The sequence below is a fragment of the Patiria miniata genome, unplaced genomic scaffold (genome assembly GCF_015706575.1).
Source record: "Patiria miniata isolate m_02_andy unplaced genomic scaffold, ASM1570657v1 HiC_scaffold_20, whole genome shotgun sequence".
NCBI classification, from domain to species: domain Eukaryota; kingdom Metazoa; phylum Echinodermata; class Asteroidea; order Valvatida; family Asterinidae; genus Patiria; species Patiria miniata.
In genome coordinates, this window is record NW_024037059.1 from 20396759 (window position 1) to 20421721 (window position 24963).

Below are 24963 nucleotides of genomic sequence, written 5' to 3' on the forward strand. Positions count from 1 at the left end.
AGATAAGAAACCCCATTTTCTAGTCAGCACAAAACCGAAAGCATCATATTGAGATAAGAAACCCCATTTTCTAGTCAGCACAAAACCGAAAGCATCATATTGAGATAAGAAACCCCATTTTCTAGTCAGCACAAAACCGAAAGCATCATATTGAGATAAGAAACCCCATTTTCTAGTCAGCACAGGCAGGTGCTAGTCCAACGCAGGTTACTCCCCAGCTAATGCCGGTACCCATTTATACTCCTGGATGGAGAGAGGCAAGTGGGGATGAAGTGGATTGCCCAAGGACACAACATATGTGACCTGTTCTGTCAAAATGAGACTTTTCTGGGCATAAGGTCAAAAATGAGATGGCCTGCAGCTGGATTTGAACCCCTGACCCTCTGATAATTATAACCACTTTGCCACGCTGCCCATTAGGTGTTGCAAAGCCCTATTTTATTTAATAAGCCAGTTAGGTATTCCAACTGCGCATGTGCACATCAATATTTGACAATTTTATTTTTTCGGGACAAACCCTTCATCGTATGCTTGCTAAAGCATAGCGGGGCACCAGCAAAATTGAAGAGATTGTCATGTTCTGAAGTAACAATTTGCAAACAAAAAATTTGGACAGCGCAGTGTTTTTAGGTGTCTTATGTGTCCAAACGAAAGTTTCCATCTCTTTTCGATTGCACGAAAAATAACGCGGAATGCAGATTCAGCGTTATCTGCTGCGTTTATCCGGAAAAACAATAAGTGAATGTTGTTGTGCACCAGACTATTTTGGAATACCGAAGTGGCTTATTCATGGATGCTTTTTTGTTGCCTTACTTTACCTGGATGGCTTATCTTTATTGAAGATGTAAACCACTGAACTACCTGTCATGGCTGATCGGACACGAGGGACATGGAAGCATCCTAGCTCTGTTGAAAAAGAGGTGAGTTAAGTCCAAAACAACCCTCATTTTTCTAAACTTCAGCAGCCCTAGTTCCCTTCCCCCATTACTTACTCCCACCCCGAACCTCAACACCAGGGGGGGATTGCAATACCACGGTCTAAGTTGGCTGGCTTAACCAGTCTGATTTTAGCCAGCTAGCGCTCCTAGATGGTCTTGGTAAAGACACCAAACTTAGCATATTGTGATAAGCCTGTCTTTACTAAGCCTGGTTAGAGTAATGATTCGCAAGCAAAATTTCCATGATTATGGGCTGATAGGCTGTGGTGCTCATCAGGCGCCATAATAGCGAAGAGGCTGCGCAGTTTTTCAGTTTGTCTGATTCAAATCATGCGAAATCAAATCTGTCGTGAGATTTTATGTCCAGAAAATTGTATTTTGCAGCACAACTCAGTGTCATTATATTTCTCTAGAAGATTCTTTTTATGTTGGAAAATCCTCTCTGCAATCAGTATTCTTCTATTTAAATTATCAAACACTTATCAACTCAAACATTCTTGGAAAGGTTTGTTAACGTTCTGATGAATTGCATAAATCCCACATAAACTGTTTTAAGCCAGCCCAACCCAGGTTAACCATTTAAGTCTTAGTACTTAGACCGTGTCATTGCAATGGTCTTACTTATAGACCGTCTGACGGCCATGAGCTTTAAGACTGTCTAATGCGCATAGACTCCTTTAAGACCGGTTATTGCAATCTGTCCCTGCGGCTGTCTCACAGATCACCATCGGAGTAGCTTGACAGTGGATGACTTGTGATGGACTTGTGATGGCGTGTAAGCACTTGTGATGGGCTTGACCACCTAACTACTTATTTTTACCACTGAGTGCACACTTATGCACAGATTCTGTAAGTATTACAGCATGCAGTCTGTAACGTGTTCCGTTGTCGCTCATGCAGGGCCCTTGCGCTGAGCCTCTTCAGCGGAAACTCAGACACTGGTTTTGAGCACAACGACACCCATGCCATGTATGCCATATCCATCACCTTGACTGACCAAGGCTTCAACCAAGTGAAGGAGGTCAGTCCTTGAAAAGTTTCCTTTTTTTATTTCAACTTCATTGGGGGAGCTTCGTAGTCTACATGTGAGGAAGGCTACTTCCTTGATTGTAATGTCACCTACTTCCTTAATTGCAATGTCACCAACAGGGCCCAATTTCTTGGCTCTGCTTACCATTAGCAAAAAAGCCCTGCTTAGTGTAGCAGATAATTCCCTGCTTATGATAAGCGTATTTCAGGCGTTAGCGAGGAAGTTTGGCTTCTGCACATGCGTACATCCCATTACTAGGGATTCTGTGCATACAGAGTTAGCACAGAATTTTTTGCTAGAGCAGTTAACACGGAATGGTGATCATAAGTGCAGAATTCTGTGGTAAGCAGAGCCATTAAAGTGGGCCCTGCAGCTGGGGCCAATTTCACGGATCTGCTAAAAATTTGCTTAGCACAAAAAAGTATGGCTTCTAAAAGCAGGTTACCAGCCAAAACTCCATGTGATGTATATTGCTCATGATTGGTATTCAGCTGTTGTTTGCTTAGCATGAAAATCACATGGAGTTTTGGCTGGTGACCTGCTTTTATAAGCCAGCCTTTTTTTGTGCTAAGCAAATTTTTGTGCTTAGCAGCTCCGTGAAATTGGCCCCACCTGATCTCTGATTACTAACTTTAAAAATGTATCAATATCACATACAGAAGCCACTAGGATGCCATCTTTGTGGTCCCAATTCAGTGTGCTTTTCTGCTTCCACCATTAACTGTACAGACAGATCTGGTGGCAGCCATTTCCTGCGGTGGCGCAGGGTCACATGAGTCGTGCTCAGGTAGTCGCACGCACTCCGGGCTCCTTTGACCAATAGGAATATCAAAATGCGCGTGCGCCTTGTCTTTAAGAACGTAAGCAGCATGCGCGTGAGCGTGATGACACAGTAAAAGCTTCTAATTCTGGTCGTCGGATTCCAGTATAGGCTAAACGAACAGGGGCCATATTGGGGGTCAAAAAGTGACTCATGGTGGCTTCATAGCTTCGAGCACAGTGATAAACCATTACCTTTCACAGTAAAACCAATCCAGTGGTGTCTTGTGTTCAGCCTCTTTGAAATGTTTTGCATCTAATTTTGTTCCATAGCTGAAGTGTACAAGTTGGAAATTGGCAGTCTTCAGAGTTCATATGCGCTCTTCATATGCACTCTTCGGAACTTCTTGAAAGACTTTTTTAAAAGAGACTACTAAAAGCCTGCACCACATTTTACTTGTATTCAGTAGTGTTTGATTGCTTTTATCTTGAAACAGGTGTTGGCCATTGTTTTCCAGTACATCAAAATGCTGCAGACAATAGGACCACAAGAAAGGTAAACACAAAATAAAGAAAATGAAAGCCATTATAGTATAAAATTATGAACTGATGCCGACCTTTAGCAATGTCATCACCTAAGCTTTGAAAAAACGTTTTGGTTAAACTCAAAAATACTTGTAATACACTGTACATTACATGTATTGCATTGTAATTAATCCTTGATGAAACAATATACCACATAGCACTGGGTCGGTTTGAAGTGGTAGTTAAGAGTAAGAGGCACTTTGGGTCGTTTAGCAACTAATGAATTAAATACATTTCAATTTTACCAATGTTCATCCTGAATAAGCATAGGTTATTGAAATCAATGCCAGCTTACATTTTCACATGAAGTATAACTTTCCAATTGTTTCAACTTTATAATTTTCCTGGGAAAAGTAAACACATATGCTGAGCATCTCAATAACTTCACAAACTTCTGTAAATGTGGAAGACTCTGTTGACCAAGAAGTTTGCTTTACAGTGGAACGCCGCTATAACGAACATCGCGGGATCCACAGAAATTGTTTGTAATAGCGATCATTCGGTATAGCGATTTTATGCTGCCGGTGCTCCGGTACTCAGTTTTCAATAAAAAGCGCCCTTCAGAACTTACCCTGCACGCCCTGGTACTTCTAGTTACTGAAAGATGACTTTGAACACATACTGACTATTGGATAATGTAATTACACAGATTGTGAGCTTACTACCGGTACCTACATTGTACAGCAATGGGTGGTTTTTCCCTTCTATTCCTTGGGGAAATAGTAACCACTTTTCGCTCTTCTGTTGACATTTTTCAACATTAGTATTCCATATATTTTGTACACAAAAATCAAGAGCCAATGATGATGTTCGGTATAGCCGAATGTTCGGTATAGCGGTGTTCGGTGTAGCGACGTTCCACTGTATATGATTCTGTGTGTTTTCTTTCAGAATATTTCAAGAAATCAAAACGATTGATGATAATGACTTCAGATTCAAGGAGGAGGTATTGAGTTTTTTTGTTTAATATTCATGTTGTGCATCTGCCAATTTTCCTACTTGTTTTTGCTTCCAACATTACAGTAAATTATAACTGTGGCTAGTTCTTCATATTAATGTAACAAGGCAGATTTTGGGTTTGAGTCGACCTTGTCTGGTTGGGATGCTTGTGTCCATGGGCAAGACACTTTGTCAGGAATCGCTTCTCTCCCAAGAGTTACATAGGTGTACAAGCATTACATTCGCTGTGTGGACTTCCGAACAAAAGATGTCCACATAAACCAGGTAGCAGCTACGTTGTGTGGACTTGCCCACGTCCACACAGTGTTTCCCCCCTGCTCTCTGGAAAACAGTTTTAGAGGCATTTTGGGGTTAGGTTTATGCGTGGCAAAATGAAGAGAAACACTAAAGGGAATCTTAGAAACAAATTGGGTTGAAAGAGTTTTCATAGTGTTTTTCACAGGTTTTTCTTAATTACACGAAAACAAAGGAATGTCCACACTAGGTATGTAACGTAAACATGGGTATGTGTGAAGGCAGAGATGTTTATTGTGTTTGGAAAGACATTGCCTTCAAAATGGCATTGAGCTGTATATTCTCAAGGGAGCTGGATCGTCTAAGGAATGTTTTTGGCTTGAGGAACAGGGGTTACGTAAAAACTTTGATCCTTGTTAAAAGATATCAATTGCCATTTGTGTTGTAATCAGTCTTGCCTTCTCCTGCTTTTTTCCTCTTCACTTTTGCCCGTGACCTGTGACCTTTGACCCAGACCGAACCCATCGAGTATGTGGAGATGGTGGCAGAAAGCATGCAGCTGTACCCTACAGAAGAATGCCTCACAGGACCCTTGCTGCAGACAGAGTACAACCCACAGGTAAGTTGAGCTGGTTGTCCTTCAGGGGAAAAAAATATAAAGACTTGGAAAGTGTGCCCCCTTAACCTGAAAAAGAGAAGGACCATTTGAGTGCCGTCTTGCTTGTAGCTTGCTCGGGATTAATGTATGATTGATGTCATACGACTGGCCCTCATATATAAAGAAGCACCCCCCTCCTTAAAAAAAAAAGGAAAAGAACAAGCTCAATCAGAAATATCTCGGAAGCTGCGGGCCAACGAACTCGTGTTCATGCATCAGTCATGCGATTGTGCCATGTAATTTCTGGAAGGAGTAGTGTTTTGAGTTAAACAAAAATCAGGTTTTTAAACCCAAGTGACCCCATGATAAACTTTGACCCCAGTGACCCCATTATGACCTTTGACCCCAGTTTGGTCATGTGACATGTTGGGGGTGGGCTACTGATACTTTTAACAAAGTTTGGTTGAAATTGGTAAAAATGTTTACTTACTAACTAACAAAGAGACATCATGATTTGTTGAGCTGCTCTGCCGCAGCTAAAAAAGGACTAACCGACATAAAAAATGTCTAATAACGTTTGATGTTGAAGTAGCTGTATCAGTGAAACCTGTGTCTACGTTTTGTTCATTACTATGGAAATTTTTTTTTGCAGGTAAACCCAAAATGCCCTGAAATGTCATGAAAATACGTCAATGGGAAAACTGAAATCAAGGGCCATGGGTGGTTTGTCAAGTCCAAACCCATTTCAGTCACAAGTCAAAGCACAAATCCTCACAAGTCAAATAAAAAGTCAGTTCATAAGGGGATAAAAAATTATGGAGGAATACTTTTGTCACAGTTTATGAAAATAACCTGTCACTTCATCACTTGAAACTGAATGACTTACGATGAGCTTGACCACACCTCCGAGGCTTTGCCTTCTCAATAAAGGATCCAATTTGCCATTTTCCCGGCCTTGTAGGCCATTGCCCTGTGCACAGACCACCTGCAAGTCCACAATGCTAATTTCATGCTGCTGTCCAAGCACTTTGAAGGCCAGTGCGACAGGAAGGAGCTGTGGTACCAGACCGACTACAGGGTGGAAGATGTGCCTGAGGAATGGAAAAACCTGATTCAGAGTGAGTGACAGACTATGATAAAGAAATATTTATGCTGTAAAAAAAAATGTCTTTTAGAGAAAAAACAAAATATCAGAACCATTTTGAGGCCATTTCAAGATCCATTTCCGAATCAAATGATAAATTGAAATGTAAATTAACCCCTTGCGGACGGGGTGTAATAGGGGCATTCCTCCATACATAGAGCAAGTGACCCGCATGACTGCACAGCCTTTGTGTGGTAGCGGGACTGCACAAAAGCAGCAGCTGTGTAACTACCCACTAGCTGTGTGCCACAGCATACCACAGCTGGCAACTGCATTCCAATGAAGATTAGCGGCCACGGCTATAGCTGCTCCCCGTCTTAAGGAGTTAAAACAACGGAACTGTTTAACATTTTGAAAAATGAAAGGATTGAGAGTCCTTGGTCATTTACATTGGACTTAAATCCACAAAAGGAGCATAAAGTTGGAAATTGCCATTTTGCAGCACAGTGCGACATTTGAAGGGGCGGTCCATTTTTTTTCTTCAGGTTAGCCTTAATCTGTTAGTCCTGGTCTATGTTTCCTCATTGTTTTTGTTCTGTCAAACATCTTTTAAACCTACTTTCTTTCCGTTTTACTAGTTGACAGACCATTCACTATAATACAACTGCAGGATGTTTAAGTGCCATTTTTTCAACAATCACTTCAGTCAAGTTACTGGTCTATATTTTTGTTTGGTACCCCCAATTGTACATATACAATTAGAACAGTCTTGTTCTGCAGAGTCTAAGAAAAAAGTCTTACTTTATGTTCATTTTTTGGTGATATGAGCATTGGTGTGAGATCAACATTCATGGAAAAAAAGTATGATATATAATCTTCTCGTTTTCAGATTTGGAATTAAATCCTGAGCTTCACCTTCCAGAACCAAATAAATTCATAGGTAAGTACGAAGAAAAAAACCCAACAATAACAATAAGATTGTGGATTTTAATTATTGTATTTTAGATAGATTGCAATATAAGTGGGATGCACTTGAAGCCATTTGTCTTGGACAATGGAAATTTTTTGTCATTGTTCATGTTCTGTTATTTATGACCTTCCTTGAGATTCGGTTGCGATTTGACTTGTAATGGACTTTTAAAATGACAAGAATATTTTCATTACCAATTTTCAGCCACAAACTTTGACCTGAAGTCTCCAGACGTGCCAGACAGCGACTATCCAGTCTGCATCTTGGATTGTGAGCAGAGCAAGCTGTGGTACAAGCGAGACACCAAGTTTAACTCACCCCGAGGTAAAATGCGCAGTGCCTACATTTGCTGTGATTGACGAGAGATTTGATAAGAACTCTTCTAGGAACACTATTTTTTCCCAGGAGCATGCACTAGTCCTGGTGGATACGTGACTTTATAAATACCCACTATTATTCTACTGAATGCTATAATAGGGCAACAGATTTTGCTAATCGCGTCCACACTAGGGCGACACACCTTATTGGGGCGAAATATAATAGCCCTTTTGTGAAAACAACCCTTAGGAGAAGGAGTTTTATTGTCGCAAACCATCTAGATCGATTCCTCGTGGTCCAAAACTTGCCAATACCGAATTTCCAATTGAAGCAGTACACACTCAAAGCCAGCTTGCATTGCGTTTATCCAAATGCAATCAGCGAATCACAGAAACTAAGGACCATAATCCAATCTCAAAGTTTGTTTGGTGGAACTCCATTAGATTAGTCAAGGTCACCTTTTTTACTGTCTTGAACTGAAAGATTACAAGACTCTCCCTTTTTTGCTTTTCTGCATAGTTGTCGCTGTTTTTTCCTTCTGATTTTACTCTTCTTTTCCTTGTTCTTCTAGAGCAAATGTCATAGACTTTGTACACATTTTCTTCCAAGTCACTTTGACATCAAAAAGTATCGTAGCAAAGTGAAACTTTGCGTAGACAAAGTCACTCCACCATAGTTGTGGCTTAAACATTAACGTCATGAAGATGTCATCACATGTCATCACATGTCATGTGATTCACCTTGTTTATGTTGTGTGTACAATGTACATACCATACATGTATATCGTATGAAGACATTACGGTTAAAAAAACCCTAAAAAGCAGAAAAGCACTATTTCTGTTCATAAAAAACATAGAGATCATGTTTTTTTTTTTATCCTCTCCTTCAGGTTACCTGATCTTCCACCTGATTACTCCCCTCGTCTACGCCTCCCCGGGGAATCTTGTTCTCTTTGATTTCCTGGCCTCCATCTTGGAACACAACCTGTCAGAGATTGGCTACGAGGCTGACGCCGCCCAGCTGGAGTACAGCTTCAAGACCGAAGAGACGGGACTGGTTATGAAGATGTACGGCTTCAATCACAAGCTGCCGGTGAGTGTTTGTCTGTCCCTATGTCTGTTTGTTTGTCAGTGTTAAAAAGCAACTCCATAGATAATGAAGACTTTTAACCAAATTGATTGAACAGGGACATTGACAAACTGGGGAAATTGCCAACATATAGCTCTGGATAGCTCAGTTGAGACTTTGCACATTTCGCCAATGACTTATTTGTCCGAATAAAATCAATGATATTCAGCATGTTATAACTCAAAACTTTAGAATGATATTACTGAGCCGTATTTTCTGCTTGAAAGCTTCACGACATCGAATTAACTAGTTTCCAAATACAACATGGTTTGAGGGTGGATAGAAAATATTAGCTCTCCAAGGTGTTGGAAATTGACAGACTAGTTCCCTAGGCGAAGCCGAGGGGACTATTCTGTCAGCTTCCAATACCGAGGGGAACCACTACTGACTATCCACCCCAACTAAACCATGTTTTATTTGTTTTACTATACCTCATACATATTCGCAAAAACGTCATGAAAAACATTTTCTCGGCAAAATGTTGTGCCCCATCTTTTCATTTATCTGCTGCATGCTGCATGGGCGATGATCGTGTGTGTGCACTACCCCTGTGCGCTAGTTCCACGATTGCTTCCTAACAGTGCATGCGTAGTAGACTAGCGCACTGGTAACCAGTATGATAGGCTACCATGCATGCGTATGTAACCTGTGTGTGGAACCTTGCGTTTGCGCTTGGTAAACAGCAAGTTTAGCGGCTGACAGGTGATGGCGAATGGACCAGTGAGAACTCGGCTTTTGTTCCTGAATATGTTTATGGTATAGTAATAATTGTTAGTAACACAGTAATTCCCCTATCCAGTACACTTTCATCTGTACTATGTTCCTTCACCAGCTCTTGTTTGACACCATACTGGACTACATAGCCAACTTCTCAGTAACACAGGAACTGTTTGATGCTGTCAAGGAATCCATGATCAAATCCTACTACAATCACGTCATCAAGCCAGGAAAACTCAACAAGTAAGTCAGATCAGAGTTCTGTTTTGAAAACCAAAATGACCCTTTAGTACCCATCAGTCTCTGTATACCACCCAAAAGCACCCTGCCTGTTACAGAACAATCTGGGCATGCTATCAATTCTATCATGAAGGCCCCTTCAATGGTGCAAGCCTTGTACTAGCTATTGTTCAGATAATCTGTTGTGGGCAGTAACTTTTACTAATAGTTTGCACAATGGCTTCTCCATTGAAGGGGGCCTCGTGTGTACAGTGATCACATCATGCCCGGAGTTGTCTGTACCGCCCCAAACTGCCCCAGCACTCTATAGTTCAGCGCTGTGGAGTGCTGTGGTCCAATGTTTACAGTGTTCGACTCACGTATCGTGGTACGAGGGTTCGAATCCTGACGGGGAACATGGTGCTTGTGTTCTTGGGAAAGACACTTTACTACAATTGCCTCTCTCCACGCAGGAGTTTGTACGGGTAGCTGTGAAGGTAGAGACTAGAATGCGCTGATCTCGAATAACTGGTCTCATGGCCTGATGAACAGGGATAATAATTGTGAAGCGCTTTGAGACATTTGGTATAAAGCGCTAAACACCATGTTATTATTATTATAGGTTTTCCCGGCTGTTAAAAAAAAATGTCATTCAATTTCACCAACTGTAACGTTCAATTTCGTCCGAGAAAAATTTCACACGCTTTTAACAAAACCAATTTAGTCATTTACCATTCAATTTCAAAGTTTGGTCACCCTCTTTAGTCACCGGGTCGAGAATATTCGTCATTACAGATCAAATTCATCCAAGCTGTTGCTTAATGGCAGCATTCAGAGATCAAATTTGTCTTATATAATTCAATTAGACGAATTTGATTCCTGAATAACAAGGTTTGGCATAGATGAGACGAAATTGAATACTCTGGGACGAAAACGTGTGCTCATTGTTTGAATTTGCTTGAACTAAATTTGAAAGGTCTGACAAAAGACAAATTAAACATTGGAAGTGCACTAAATCGATCTTGATGGACGAATTTGAATATTAGAAAAGGTGAATTCGAATGATAAATGTTTTTTTAAAAAGCCGGGAAAACCTATTTTATAGTGTCATGGATTCATCACGGAGTGTACAAGGTAATACAAGTGATGACGGGTTAAATTATAGTAAATTAAGTGGCCTTTTGTAAAAACAACTTTGATGGTGTGATTTTTTTGTTAGTTTTAAGAGAATGTTTTAGAACACATCCCACAGTGTGAGCTGACGGTTGAACCGGGTTCATGTTACTGCTGGTATTTCAAAACAACAGTGATGGCTTATTTCACCACTGAACCATGCAAACTTAACAATTCATTGTACAACAGTAAGAGCTGATCCTTGAATTTTGAATTGAGTTTTGCAATAGTAAATGTTCTTATTCCAGATTTTTAATGAATCCCTTTTGAAAATGAAATCCCTGAGGTTTAGTACCCTAACGTTTAATGCCGATTATTTCATGGATTTGTCATTTTCTCCCAATCTCACCCCTGTATTAAAAATCACCTGATCTCTAACTTTGATCTGTGTAAATTTCTCACCAATCATTCTCACAGATTTCTTGTAGCAAGAAGGTCCTTTTCCCCCCAAGATATTTTGTGAGGCTGTGAACTACAAATATGAATTACTTATCAGAACCAAAGAAAGTCTTAGGCTGTTATATTATTCTTCTGCTTTTTTTTTCAGCGATGTGAGGTTATCCATCCTGCAGCAAGTCAAGTGGACGCCGGTGGACAAGCGCTCAGTGGTCAACGCAGTGGCTAGAGAGCAAGTCTTAGAGTTTGCCGTCCGGTTCAAGGAGTTGCTGTTTATTGAAGGACTGGTGCAGGGAAACTTCACTGCCAAGGTGAAGATGACCTAGGAACATGTGAATGCGTTCTGTCAAAAACAGACTCTTCTGGGCAGCTGGGCAGAAGGTTTTTCTCAAATATACAGTGGAACATCCCTATAACGAACATCGTGGGATCCACAGAAATTGTTCGGAATAGCGATTTTAAGCCGATTTTTACCAGCTTGTGGTTTTTTCACACATTAATGGCGCCCTCTTTTGACCATTGTTATAGTGTAGTTGCATTTACACACTTTTCAATTCCGTAAGCAAATCTTCACCCTGTACGCCCTGGTAGTTACTGAAAGACGACTTTGATCATGTAATTACACAGTTTTTGAGCTCACACAGGTGGCTTTCCCTTCTATTCCTTGAGGAAGTAGTAGTCATTTGTCGCTCTTCTGTTGACATTTTTCAACAAGAATGTTCGGTACTTTTGGTACACAAAAATTGGGATTCAAGGATTATGTTCGGTATTATACAAATAATGAATGTTTGTGAGTGCAATGGTAAGAATAATTTCATGAGGTGACAGATGAAATGTTCCATTCCACGAGGCGAAGCCGAGTGAAATGGAACATTTCATCTGTCACCAAATGAAATTATTCTTTCCATTGCACGAATGTGAAACATTCATTATTTGTTTTATATAACACCTGAATAAATCCTTGTCATCTGATTGGTTGACTTTTAATAGCCAATTTGTTCAGGTTAAAAACTGTTTAAAAGTTCGACAAGTTCATCATATTTATATTAATGCAAACTGTTCGACAGGTTAAGAACAATCATATTCAATTTATCTCGATTTAAAACAGCGCCACCACCAGCAGCAGTGACACCGTGCAATGGAAGTTCTATTCACAGTGCAATAGAACTTCCATTGCACTGTGCGCTGCGCGCCACGCGCGCGCCGTGTGTTGGTACGAATAATTCAATGACATGTGATCAACGATCCACCAATCAGATGACTGGGATTTATTCAGGTGTTGTATAAAGCCGAATGTTCGGTATAGCGACGTTCCATATACGTGTAAATACAGATCTCCCTTTTGATGGTGACAATTTAAGTTTTGGAAAAAGACTATCTTTGGCCCACCAGGCCGGCATTTATCTCCGATTTTCTTTGCCTAAAATGATAGAATATTTCAAGTTAAACCCCAGCTAATGCCAGTACCACTGTGTACTATTTGGTGGAGAGAGGCACACGGAGATGATGTGGCTTGCCCAAGGACACAACATATGGCCAGCAGCAGGAGTCAAACCCCAGACCCACTGATCATGAGTCATGAACACTAACCACTAGGCCACACTCCCCTCAACCATTTATAATGTACATGTACATGTAATACAATCTGTAGTTTGTCAGGCATTTGAATTTTTAATTTTAATTTTTTTAAGGGGGGTGTTACATTGAACCTTTCATTATTTTTTTTTGTTCAGAATGTATGAACATTTGTTTTTGCATCTAACATTTGTTTTTGCTGTAATCATTATTGGGTAGAGCCATTAAAAGCGATGTTTTCTTCTCTTCTCACAGGAAGCTCTTGGCTTCACGGAGTCCCTCAGCACCAAACTGGGCTGCACCCCCCTGCCCAAAGTGCAGATGCCCAAGACCAGGGTCGTCCGGCTGCCCTCGGGGGGTCAGGTGTGCAAGGTCAAAGGATACAATGAGAAGGATGCCAACTCGGTGGTGACCAACTACTACCAAGCTGGTCCTGGGACGATCAGACGACTCAGTGTCATCGATGTACTTATCGTAAGAATCTCAGTGAAATCTTGTTGATTTTAAGCGCAGAAATTTGCTAGGCATAAATAATTATTCGCTTAGCAACAACAGGGAACCAGCAAATATGTCATGCAATGTACATTGCTTTTGACTGGTTCTCAGTTGATGTTTGCTTAATTACTCAAAATTTGATAATTAGTATTTTTTTCCCACTCGGCAGCTTTGAAGTCAAGTCCTGTTCTTATGTCAATCAATCTGTCAGTCCATTTTAGTGGCGGTCTGTTTAACTAGTAAAATGTTCATCCTTCACCAATCATTTCGACCAGAGAGACACATCTTATATTCCTTTTTGTCCTGAAGGGGTTTGGGGGGGGGGGACTTTAGAAACTAAGTGGGGTGGGGGGGGGGACGTCATATGAAAGTGCATTCAGTATGATGTACATGTATATAGAAGTAAAGTGTTAACCGTCGTATACCTGTATGAAAGTTCTCTGGGTCGTCCAATTTTGGGTTATCTTATAAATTGGGGTCCACTTTAAATTTGTTCCTGTCCCTTTTACATCTGACATTCTTGATTTTATAATCCTGATGCACTTCTTAATCCAACCCCTTCAATGATTCAGTAGGAACAGTCCTTACTCTTGCGAAATTCAACACCATACTGTTGGACTCGGATTATGGTGGTATGCCTGACCCATGTAAAGCATAATCAGTTTAATAGTGCAGTACTCACTCCAACAGACTCCAACAAAACATGCACTTAGATTTTGAATGGTTGGGTTGTTAAGGTTAATGCAGTCGTCCTCGGAGAGCGAATATGAATAGCACACTATCTACCCAATAAATTGTAACAAAAAATTATTTGAAGTCATTCTTAGTGATTCTTGCATGGCAAATTACATCGCTCGGAGGTACATTGGGACTGGAAAAATAAGACACTTTGGTACCTAAATTTATATAATGACCCTTTTATAAAAGGCGTGTCTACAAATTGGGAATATTTGGATTTTGTTCGTATGCGAACACTGCCTTGTCTAGACTTTCCTTGCCTTCCAACCCTGGTGAACCCTGTTTGAATGTACTACTCCTCATTTCCATTTGATTTTACAGACGATGATGGAGGAACCCTGTTTTGATATTTTGAGAACTCAGGAACAACTAGGGTAAGTTTGAGCATTTTACAGCTCTTTAAAGTTTGGTAAATGACTGTAAAAACCGTCAACTTGCTTTTATATAGTGAACAATTGTGTGAGTTAAAAAGTGTATGTTCTTGTAAGCCAAGTCTTCAGAACTGTGTTTGTTATAGAGCGAAGTTACTTTTTTTTGTCTTGTACAGGTACAGTGTGTATCCAACCTGTCGCAACAGTTTCGGCATCCTTGGGTTCTCTGTAACCGTGGCAACTCAAGCTACTAAATTCAGGTAAGCTTTGAGTTTCCAGTTCTAAAATGTGCCCAGGGAACCATTAACTCTACTTGTGATTTTTGTTTGTCCTGCAAGATTTTAAACAAACCCTGGAATAATGAATACATTTCTTACAATACCACCTTAAAGCTTATAAATTGGGCTTTCACATCTAAGATTTTAAAAGTGCTATATGCAGAACTTCTTTAAAAAATAGAGGTTGCTTTTTGGGTTTCCTTTTTCTTTTTGACTCGCCCTGTATCCGCTCCATTCACAAGTACCCCTTCACCGGCAAAGGAAGTACAGTTGGGGGTGCGGGGCCACTGCGTGTACATAGAACAAATCCCCTGGTGTACGCGCGTCACACACAAGGAACGGTGCGCGTCAACCTGCGAAATGTACCGCCCATGGGACGTCGTTGCTAGGTAAAAGGGCGCCCTCTTTTGGTAGCGCATAGAGCTCATACACCCACGGCATTATAATCTCAGAAACCCCCCCCCCCCCCAGGAATCTAGGAGGTCGGAATGATCCAACAGTCCAAACCCCATTCTGTACTCAAGAGACCTAGGGAGTACCCAAAACCTGTTACATTATGGGAATATCGAAATGATAATTGCCAATGATTATTATTATTTTTATTATTATTTATGCATTTCTGGTAATGAAACCAAGCATTCCTCAAAAGCGCAGTTCGCAAGCCCGAAGAAACCTGTGGACAGGAGACAGTGATAAGAAATTACTGTTTAAGAGGTTGGAGGAAAACCCCAGAAGAATATTCTGGGCAAAACCCACGGAATCAGGTAGGGACTGAAAAGCCAATCCCTATATTGCCCAGGCAGGATTCGAACCCGGGTCACAGCCATGGGACGCAAGGAAAGAACCACTACGCCAACCTGGGAAGAAATCCTCCCGGTGTGTTTTAATTCCATAGGGAAGTAATTGGTCTCCACATTTGCAGTCGGAATCAATGACGGAGGGACTCTATATGTTGAATTGCCTGAATTGATGAAAGCTTTTTCTGGACAGTGTGTCTCATGTCGAAGAACGCATCGACTCGTTCCTTCAGAGTTTCCTCGGCAAGATGCGGACCTCGTCCTCCATGGAGAAAGACTTCAAGACCCAGGTGGAGTCCCTGATCACTCTCAAGCAGTGCGTGGATAACCACCTGGGGGAGGAGGTGGACCAAAACTGGTGGGAGGTCCTGAATCACACCTACATCTTTGATCGGCTGAAACGAGAGGCGAGTTTTTGACCTTCGTTTGGAATTTTGCCTCAAAGAGATGTAAACTTGTAACTTGGTAGAAGACGAAGAAGGAAATTATACTGAATGACATTCCAGGGAAACCCACAGAGTGAGGTAGGGACTGAAAACCCTATCCATGCGGGAATCGAACCCGGATCACAGCAGTGGAAGGCGAGAAAAGTACCGCTATGCCGACCTGAACCCTTTTCAGACCAAGCAGGTCATGGCTCATCAAAGCAATTTTGTGAATTTTTGCCTCACATCTCTCTGATTGAAAAAAAAAACCTGTCCAATTTCTAGGAGTTAATGTTTTTTTTGGGTTCATTTCTTGGCAGGTTGAAGCTCTAAGAAGTGTCTCCCTACAAGAGGTCCAAGACTTTCTTTGCAATCACATCCAGGGAGGTGTCCACTTCCAGAAACTCAGTTCACAGGTGAGACAAACACTCTACAGTATACTCACAGTATATTCGGACAGCCCTAGTTGCCACAGCAAATTACTAAATGCATAGTTACCAAGAGGATTTTTCTGATCCAATTTCTGCAGTGAACAGAAATATTTGCCTTGCTTGAATATATCCCCTTTTTTTTTCTTCCTGCGAACATTTTAGGTTGTTGGGGTCGGGAAACTAGAGAGGCACAATCAGAGCGTCACGGCAACGGAAACCATGACAACAGTGGACGGAATCACCAATGAAACTGAGACGAACACAAGAACAAGTTTGGTGTTTTTGCCGCTCGACGAAACAGACAGCAAGAAAGTGGTTGACGCGATAGATTCTTTCAAAGCCAGTTTGACTGTATACCCGGTCACCAAAATAGACCACTGATGAACGGTTTACCTTGTCCAAATAATTGGGACTTGTAATATAAGTGATTATAACACCTCACCCTCAGATTCTGTGTCTTGATTGGCCGAGAGAAAGTCACATGGTACTTTCTATTTTTGCTATCTTTCAGTGCACGTCCAAAAGTACTATACCCGTAGCAACCAAAGCAGTATACATTACGTGAAGGGGTGGTTTGGAAGAGAGAAATACATTTCCCACCAATTTTGTATTGAAATTGAAGTTTATTTTAACTGTGTTCAGATTTAAACAATTTCAAATATTCTAACCAAGCAGAATCTGTGGATGAAGTATTATGAAACAAATATTGAAGGCTTTGGTGTGTAGTATGCAAGCCAAACATCAGGGGTCATTTTGTTATAAGTGCACAATTTTTTTGGAAAGTAGTATCAGACGCCACTTCATCGGTTGTGTACAAAGTCTATTGAGAGTCAAGAACATTTTTTAAGTATTTCCTAACAATGTTGAAAATGTTTTTCAGTCCCAAATTCATGTCTTTTCAACATTTTTTTGCAATGACCGACCTTTATTGAGATAAAAAGTGGCGTCAGGTTGCAACAGTCTCTGTGTATGCTTTCAGCATGCTTCATGGGCCAAATTTGATTAGTGCTGTGCATTTCCAATTAATTGAGTATTCGATTATTGGAGCTTGGATTTGATCAAATATGAGAATGTTGGACCATTGATTTTGAAGTGGAAATTTTTTATGAATTATGTATCGATATATTTTTTCGAGATAGCTAACTGGCTGGTATTTGACAGATTTTAGGAAATTATCTCGAATCATGATTGTAAAAGTGGCTGTTCACAAAAATGTGGCAGTGGACAAACAATAAAACCTCTCAACTTATCCAAATAAATTTGCAACACAGATATTTTTGTAATCTCGACACAGCTCACATTGTTGAAATATTTAACTTGAAATATTTATGTGGATATTCTGTGGATGATTGAATATTTCGATATTGGGTATATTCGGCAAAACCCTAAATTTGATGCAAACTTTCTGTGTGCCTGCCACTAACAACACAATAAAACGCTCATTTTCCGATTGAGCGTTTTAATTTTGGTTTTGATATTGCACCCTTTTTGGTTTTCAGAACACATTCCAACTCGATTTAGGGACTGATATATCAATAAAAAGAAATTCATATTTTGGCCAAATTTCATTAAAAAAAGTAAGGTTAACTAACCCCTTGTAATTTTTGTCCATTTTGGTCAATAAATGAAATTGCTCCAAACTTCCTTGAAAGACTCCTGAGGGCCCCTCGAACACATTGCAACTCGATTTCGGGATAGAGTTTGTCATTAAGAAGAAATTCATATCTTGTCCAAATTTCATTAAAAATGTAAGGCTACCCCTTGCAATTTTTGTCGATTTTGGTCAAGAAATGCAATTGCTCCTTACTTCCTGGAAAGACTCCTCAGGGCCCCTCGAACACATTCCAACTCGATTTAGGGACAGATATATCAATACAAAGAAATTCATATCTTGTCCAAATTTCATGAAAAAAGTAAGGCTAACCCCTTGCCATTTTTGTCAATTTTGGTCAAAAATGCAATTGCTCCTAACTTCCTGGAAAGACTCCTCAGGGCCCCTCGAACACATTCCAACTCGCTTTAGGGACAGATATATCAATACAAAGAAATTAAAATTTTGGCCAAATTTCATTAAAAATGTAAGGCTAACCCCTTGCAATTTTTGTCGATTTTGGCCAAAAAATGAAATTGCTCCTTACTTCATATCTTGGGCGTCGCCAGGATTTTTTCTAGAGGGGGGCAAAAAAAAATTTTGACCAAAAATGCTTGTATTTTTCAACACATTTTCGATTTATCAGTTTTAGAGGGGGCAGGGACATTTTGCCCCCCCCCCCCAACTCATTAAATTTACACTACTTTGTCTTCGCGCCTCTTTTTCTTTTTTTTTCTTTTCTTTTTTTTGCGTCCTTTTTTTTTTTTTTTTTTTTTTTGCTTTTCCAGGGGGGGGGGGGGGGGGGGGGGGGGGTGGGGCAAGTGCCCCCCTTGCCCCCCCCCCCCCCCCCCTCGCGACGCCCATGTCCTTACTTCCTGGAAAGACTCCTCAGGGCCCCTCGAACACATTCCAACTCGATTTAGGGACAGATATATCAATACAAAGAAATTCATATTTTGGCCAAATTTCATTAAAAATGTAAGGCTAACCCCTTGTAATTTTTGTCAATTTTGGTCAAAAATGAAATTGCTCCTTACTTCCTGGAAAGATTACTCAGGGCCCCTCGAACACATTCTAACTCGATTTAGGGACAGATATATCAAAACAAAGAAATTCATATTTTGGCCAAATGTCATTAAAAATGTAAGGCTAACCCCTTGCAATTTTTGTCGATTTTGGCCAAAAAAATGCAATTGCTCCTTACTTCCTGGAAAGACTCCTCAGGGCCCCTCGAACACATTCCAACTCGCTTTAGGGACAGATATATCATTACAAAGAAATTCATATTTTGGCCAAATTTCATTAAAAATGTATGCAATATTTGTCGATTTGGGTCAAAAATGAAATTGCTTCTAACTTCCTGGAAAGACTCCTCAGGGCCCCTCCAACACATTCTAACTCGATTTAGGGACAGATATATCAATACAAAGAAATCCATATCAATACAAAGAAATCCATATTTTGGCCAAATTTCATTAAAAATGTAATGCAATTTTTGTCAATTTTGGTCAAAAATGAAATTGCTCCTAACTTCCTGGAAAAATTCCTTGGGGCCCCTCGAACACATTCAAACTCGATTTAGGGGCATATATATCAACAAAAAGATCTTCATATTTTGGCCAAATTTCATGAAAAAAGTAAGGCTAACCCCTTGCAATTTTTGTCAATTTTGGTCAAAAATGAAATTGCTCCTTACTTCCTGGAAAGATTCCTCAGGGCCCCTCGAACACATTCTAACTCGATTTAGGGACAGATATATCAAAACAAAGAAATTCATATTTTGGCCAAATGTCATTAAAAATGTAAGGCTAACCCTTGCAATTTTTGTCGATTTTGGCCAAAAAAATGCAATTGCTCCTTACTTCCTGGAAAGACTCCTCAGGGCCCCTCGAACACATTCCAACTCGATTTAGGGACAGACATATCAATACAAAGAAATTCATATCTTGTCCGAATTTCATGAAAAAAGTAAGGCTAACCCCTTGCAATTTTTGTCAATTTTGGTCAAAAATGAAATTGCTCCTAACTTCCTGGAAAGACTCCTCAGGGCCCCTCGAACACATTCCAACCCGATTTAGGGACATATATATCAACAAAAAGAAATTCATATTTTGGCCAAATGTCTTTAAAATGTAAGGCTAACCCCTTGCAATTTTGTCGATTTTGGTCAAAAAATGAAATTGCTCCTAACTTCCTGGAAAGACTCCATAGGGCCCCTCAAACACATTCCAACTCGATTTAGGGACAGATATATCAATACAAAGAAATTCATATCTTTTCCAAATTTCATGAAAAAAGTAAGGCTAACCCCTTGCAATTTTTGTCGATTTTGGCCAAAAAATGCAATTGCTCCTTACTTCCAGGAAAGACTCCTCAGGGCCCCTCGAACACATTCCAACTCGATTTAGGGACAGATATATCAATTCAAAGAAATTCATATTTTGTCCAAATTTCATGAAAAAAGTAAGGCTAACCCCTTGCAATTTTTTGTCAGTTTTGGTCAAAAATGAAATTGCTTCTAACTTCCTGGAAAGACTCCTCAGGGCCCCTCCAACACATTCTAACTCGATTTAGGGACAGATATATCAATACAAAGAAATCCATATTTTGGCCAAATGTCATTAAAAATGTAATGCTAACCCCTTGCAATTTTTGTCAATTTTGGTCAAAAATGAAATTGATCCTAACTTCCTGGAAAAATTCCTCGGGGCCCCTCGAACACATTCAAACTCGATTTAGGGACATATATATCAACAAAAAGATCTTCATATTTTGGCCAAATTTCATGAAAAAAGTAAGGCTAACCCCTTGCAATTTTTGTCAATTTTGGTCAAAAATGAAATTGCTCCTTACTTCCTGGAAAGATTCCTCAGGGCCCCTCGAACACATTCTAACTCGATTTAGGGACAGATATATCAAAACAAAGAAATTCATATTTTGGCCAAATGTCATTAAAAATGTAAGGCTAACCCCTTGCAATTTTTGTCGATTTTGGCCAAAAAAGTGCAATTGCTCCTTACTTCCTGGAAAGACTCCTCAGGGCCCCTCGAACACATTCCAACTCGATTTAGGGACAGACATATCAATACAAAGAAATTCATATCTTGTCCGAATTTCATGAAAAAGTAAGGCTAACCCCTTGCAATTTTTGTCAATTTTGGTCAAAAATGTAATTGCTCCTAACTTCCTGGAAAGACTCCTCAGGGCCCCTCGAACACATTCCAACCCGATTGAGGGACATATATGTCAACAAAAAGAAATTCATATTTTGGCCAAATGTCTTTAAAAATGTAAGGCTAACCCCTTGCAATTTTTGTCGATTTTGGTCGAAAAATTAAATTGCTCCTAACTTCCTGGAAAGACTCCTCAGGGCCCCTCGAACACATTCCAACCCGATTGAGGGACATATATGTCAACAAAAAGAAATTCATATTTTGGCCAAATATCTTTAAAAATGTAAGGCTAACCCCTTGCAATTTTTGTCGATTTTGGTCGAAAAATTAAATTGCTCCTAACTTCCTGGAAAGACTCCTCAGGGCCGCTCGAACACATTCCAACTCGATTTAGGGACATATATATCAACAAAAAGAAATTCATATTTTGGCCAAATGTCTTTAAAAATGTAAGGCTAACCCCTTGGAATTTTTGTCGATTTTGGTCAAAAAATTAAATTGCTCCTAACTACCTGTAAAGACTCTTCAGGGCCCCTCGATTTAGGGACAGACATATCAATACAAAGAAATTTATATCTTGTCCAAATTTCATGAAAAAAGGTAAGGCTAACCCTTGCAATTTTTGTCAATTTTGGTCAAAAATGAAATTGCTCCTAACTTCCTGGAAAGACTCCTCAGGGCCCCTCGACCACATTCCAACCCGATTGAGGGACATATATGTCAACAAAAAGAAATTCATATTTTGGCCAAATGTCTTTAAAAATATAAGGCTAACCCCTTGCAATTTTGTCGATTTTGGTCAAAAAATGAAATTGCTCCTAACTTCCTGGAAAGACTCCTTAGGGCCCCTCGAACACATTCCAACTCGATTTAGGGACAGATATATCAATACAAAGAAATTCATATCTTGTCCAAATTTCATGAAAAAAGTAAGGCTAACCCCTTGCAATTTTTGTCAGTTTTGGTCAAAAATGAAATTGCTCCTAACTTCCTGGAAAGACTCCTCAGGGCCCCCGCGAACACATTCTAACTCGATTTAGGGACAGATATATCAATACCAAGAAATTCATATTTTGGCCAAATGTCATTAAAAATGTAAGGCTAACCCCTTGCAATTTTTGTCGATTTTGGTCAAAAAATGAAATTGCTCCTAACTTCCTGGAAAAATTCCTCAGGGCCCCTCGAACACATTCCCACTCGCTTTAAGGACAGATATATTAATACAAAGAAATTCATATTTTGGCCAAATGTCATTAAAAATGTAAGGCTAACCCCTTGCAATTTTTGTCGATTTTGGCCAAAAAATGAAATTGCTCCTTACTTCCTGGAAAGACTCCTCAGGGCCCCTCGAACACATTCCAACTCGATTTACGGACAGATATATCAATACAAAGAAATTCATATCTTGTTCAAATTTCATGAAAAAAGTAAGGCTAACCCCTTGCAATTTTTGTCAATTTTGGTCAAAAATGAAATTGCTCCTAACTTCCTGGAAAGACTCCTCAGGGCCCCTCGAACACATTCCAACTCGATTTAGGGACATATATATCAACAAAAAGAAATTCATATTTTGGCCAAATGTCTTTAAAAATGTAAGGCTAACCCCTTGCAATTTTTGTCGATTTTGGTCAAAAAATTAAATTGCTCCTAACTACCTGTAAAGACTCTTCAGGGCCCCTCGATTTAGGGACAGACATATCAATACAAAGAAATTTATATCTTGTCCAAATTTCATGAAAAAAGTAAGGCTAACCCCTTGCAATTTTGTCGATTTTGGTCAAAAAATGAAATTGCTCCTAACTTCCTGGAAAGACTCCATAGGGCCCCTCAAACACATTCCAACTCGATTTAGGGACAGATATATCAATACAAAGAAATTCATATCTTTTCCAAATTTCATGAAAAAAGTAAGGCTAACCCCTTGCAATTTTTGTCAGTTTTGGTCAAAAATGAAATTGCTCCTAACTTCCTGGAAAGACTCCTCAGGGCCCCTCGAACACATTCTAACTCGATTAAGGGACAGATATATCAATACAAAGAAATTCATATTTTGGCCAAATGTCATTAAAAATGTAAGGCTAACCCCTTGCAATTTTTGTCGATTTTGGTCAAAAAATGAAATTGCTCCTAACTTCCTGGAAAGACTCCTCAGGGCCCCTCGAACACATTCCCACTCGCTTTAGGAACAGATATATCAATACAAAGAAATTCATATTTTGGCCAAATTTCATTAAAAATGTAAGGCTAACCCCTTGCAATTTTTGTCGATTTTGGCCAAAAAATGAAATTGCTCCTAACTTCCTGGAAAGACTCCTCAGGGCCCCTCGAACACATTCCAACTCGATTTACGGACAGATATATCAATACGAAGAAATTCATATCTTGTTTGAATTTCATGAAAAAAGTAAGGCTAACCCCTTGCAATTTTTGTCAATTTTGGTCAAAAATGAAATTGCTCCTAACTTCCTGGAAAAATTCCTCCGGGCCCCTCGAACACATTCAAACTCGATTTAGGGACATATATATCAACAAAAAGATCTTCATATTTTGGCCAAATTTCATGAAAAAAGTAAGGCTAACCCCTTGCAATTTTTGTCAATTTTGGTCAAAAATGAAATTGCTCCTTACTTCCTGGAAAGATTCCTCAGGGCCCCTCGAACACATTCTAACTCGATTTAGGGACAGATATATCAAAACAAAGAAATTCATATTTTGGCCAAATGTCATTAAAAATGTAAGGCTAACCCCTTGCAATTTTTGTCGATTTTGGTCAAAAAATGAAATTGCTCCTAACTACCTGTAAAGACTCTTCAGGGCCCCTCGATTTAGGGACAGACATATCAATACAAAGAAATTTATATCTTGTCCAAATTTCATGAAAAAAAGTAAGGCTAACCCCTTGCAATTTTTGTCAATTTTGGTCAAAAATGAAATTGCTCCTAACTTCCTGGAAAGACTCCTCAGGGCCCCTCGACCACATTCCAACCCGATTGAGGGACATATATGTCAACAAAAAGAAATTCATATTTGGCCAAATGTCTTTAAAAATGTAAGGCTAACCCCTTGCAATTTTGTCGATTTTGGTCAAAAAATGAAATTGCTCCTAACTTCCTGGAAAGACTCCTTAGGGCCCCTCGAACACATTCCAACTCGATTTAGGGACAGATATATCAATACAAAGAAATTCATATCTTGTCCAAATTTCATGAAAAAAGTAAGGCTAACCCCTTGCAATTTTTGTCAGTTTTGGTCAAAAATGAAATTGCTCCTAACTTCCTGGAAAGACTCCACAGGGCCCCTCGAACACATTCTAACTCGATTTAGGGACAGATATATCAATACAAAGAAATTCATATTTTGGCCAAATGTCATTAAAAATGTAAGGCTAACCCCTTGCAATTTTTGTCGATTTTGGTCAAAAAATGAAATTGCTCCTAACTTCCTGGAAAAATTCCTTAGGGCCCCTCGAACACATTTCCACTCGCTTTAAGGACAGATATATCAATACAAAGAAATTCATATTTTGGCCAAATGTCATTAAAATTGTAAGGCTAACCCCTTGCAATATTTGTCGATTTTGGCCAAAAAATGAAATTGCTCCTTACTTCCTGGAAAGACTCCTCAGGGCCCCTCGAACACATTCCAACTCGATTTACGGACAGATATATCAATACAAAGAAATTCATATCTTGTTCAAATTTCATGAAAAAAGTAAGGCTAACCCCTTGCAATTTTTGTCAATTTTGGTCAAAAATGAAATTGCTCCTAACTTCCTGGAAAGACTCCTCAGGGCCCCTCGAACACATTCCAACTCGATTTAGGGACATATATATCAACAAAAAGAAATTCATATTTTGGCCAAATGTCTTTAAAAATGTAAGGCTAACCCCTTGCAATTTTTGTCGATTTTGGTCAAAAAATTAAATTGCTCCTAACTACCTGTAAAGACTCTTCAGGGCCCCTCGATTTAGGGACAGACA

General features: G+C 39.6%; 1 protein-coding gene across 1 annotated transcript in view; it reads left to right on the forward strand.

The window, feature by feature from the left end:
• The window catches only part of LOC119728160 (nardilysin-like), a 25099-nt gene extending 8356 nt beyond the window's left edge, over positions 1 to 16743 (forward strand). Inside the window, exons 11-27 of the mRNA XM_038200241.1 lie at positions 843 to 920; positions 1839 to 1959; positions 3225 to 3283; positions 4204 to 4258; positions 5021 to 5125; positions 6066 to 6222; positions 7078 to 7128; positions 7363 to 7482; positions 8366 to 8568; positions 9437 to 9564; positions 11261 to 11420; positions 12940 to 13158; positions 14239 to 14291; positions 14465 to 14548; positions 15557 to 15770; positions 16109 to 16204; positions 16382 to 16743. Coding sequence (XP_038056169.1) covers positions 843 to 920; positions 1839 to 1959; positions 3225 to 3283; positions 4204 to 4258; positions 5021 to 5125; positions 6066 to 6222; positions 7078 to 7128; positions 7363 to 7482; positions 8366 to 8568; positions 9437 to 9564; positions 11261 to 11420; positions 12940 to 13158; positions 14239 to 14291; positions 14465 to 14548; positions 15557 to 15770; positions 16109 to 16204; positions 16382 to 16600 — 2122 coding nt within the window. The 3' untranslated portion in view covers positions 16601 to 16743. The remainder of the gene's footprint in view (positions 1 to 842; positions 921 to 1838; positions 1960 to 3224; positions 3284 to 4203; positions 4259 to 5020; positions 5126 to 6065; positions 6223 to 7077; positions 7129 to 7362; positions 7483 to 8365; positions 8569 to 9436; positions 9565 to 11260; positions 11421 to 12939; positions 13159 to 14238; positions 14292 to 14464; positions 14549 to 15556; positions 15771 to 16108; positions 16205 to 16381) is intronic.
• The last annotated feature ends 8220 nt before the right edge of the window (positions 16744 to 24963 follow it).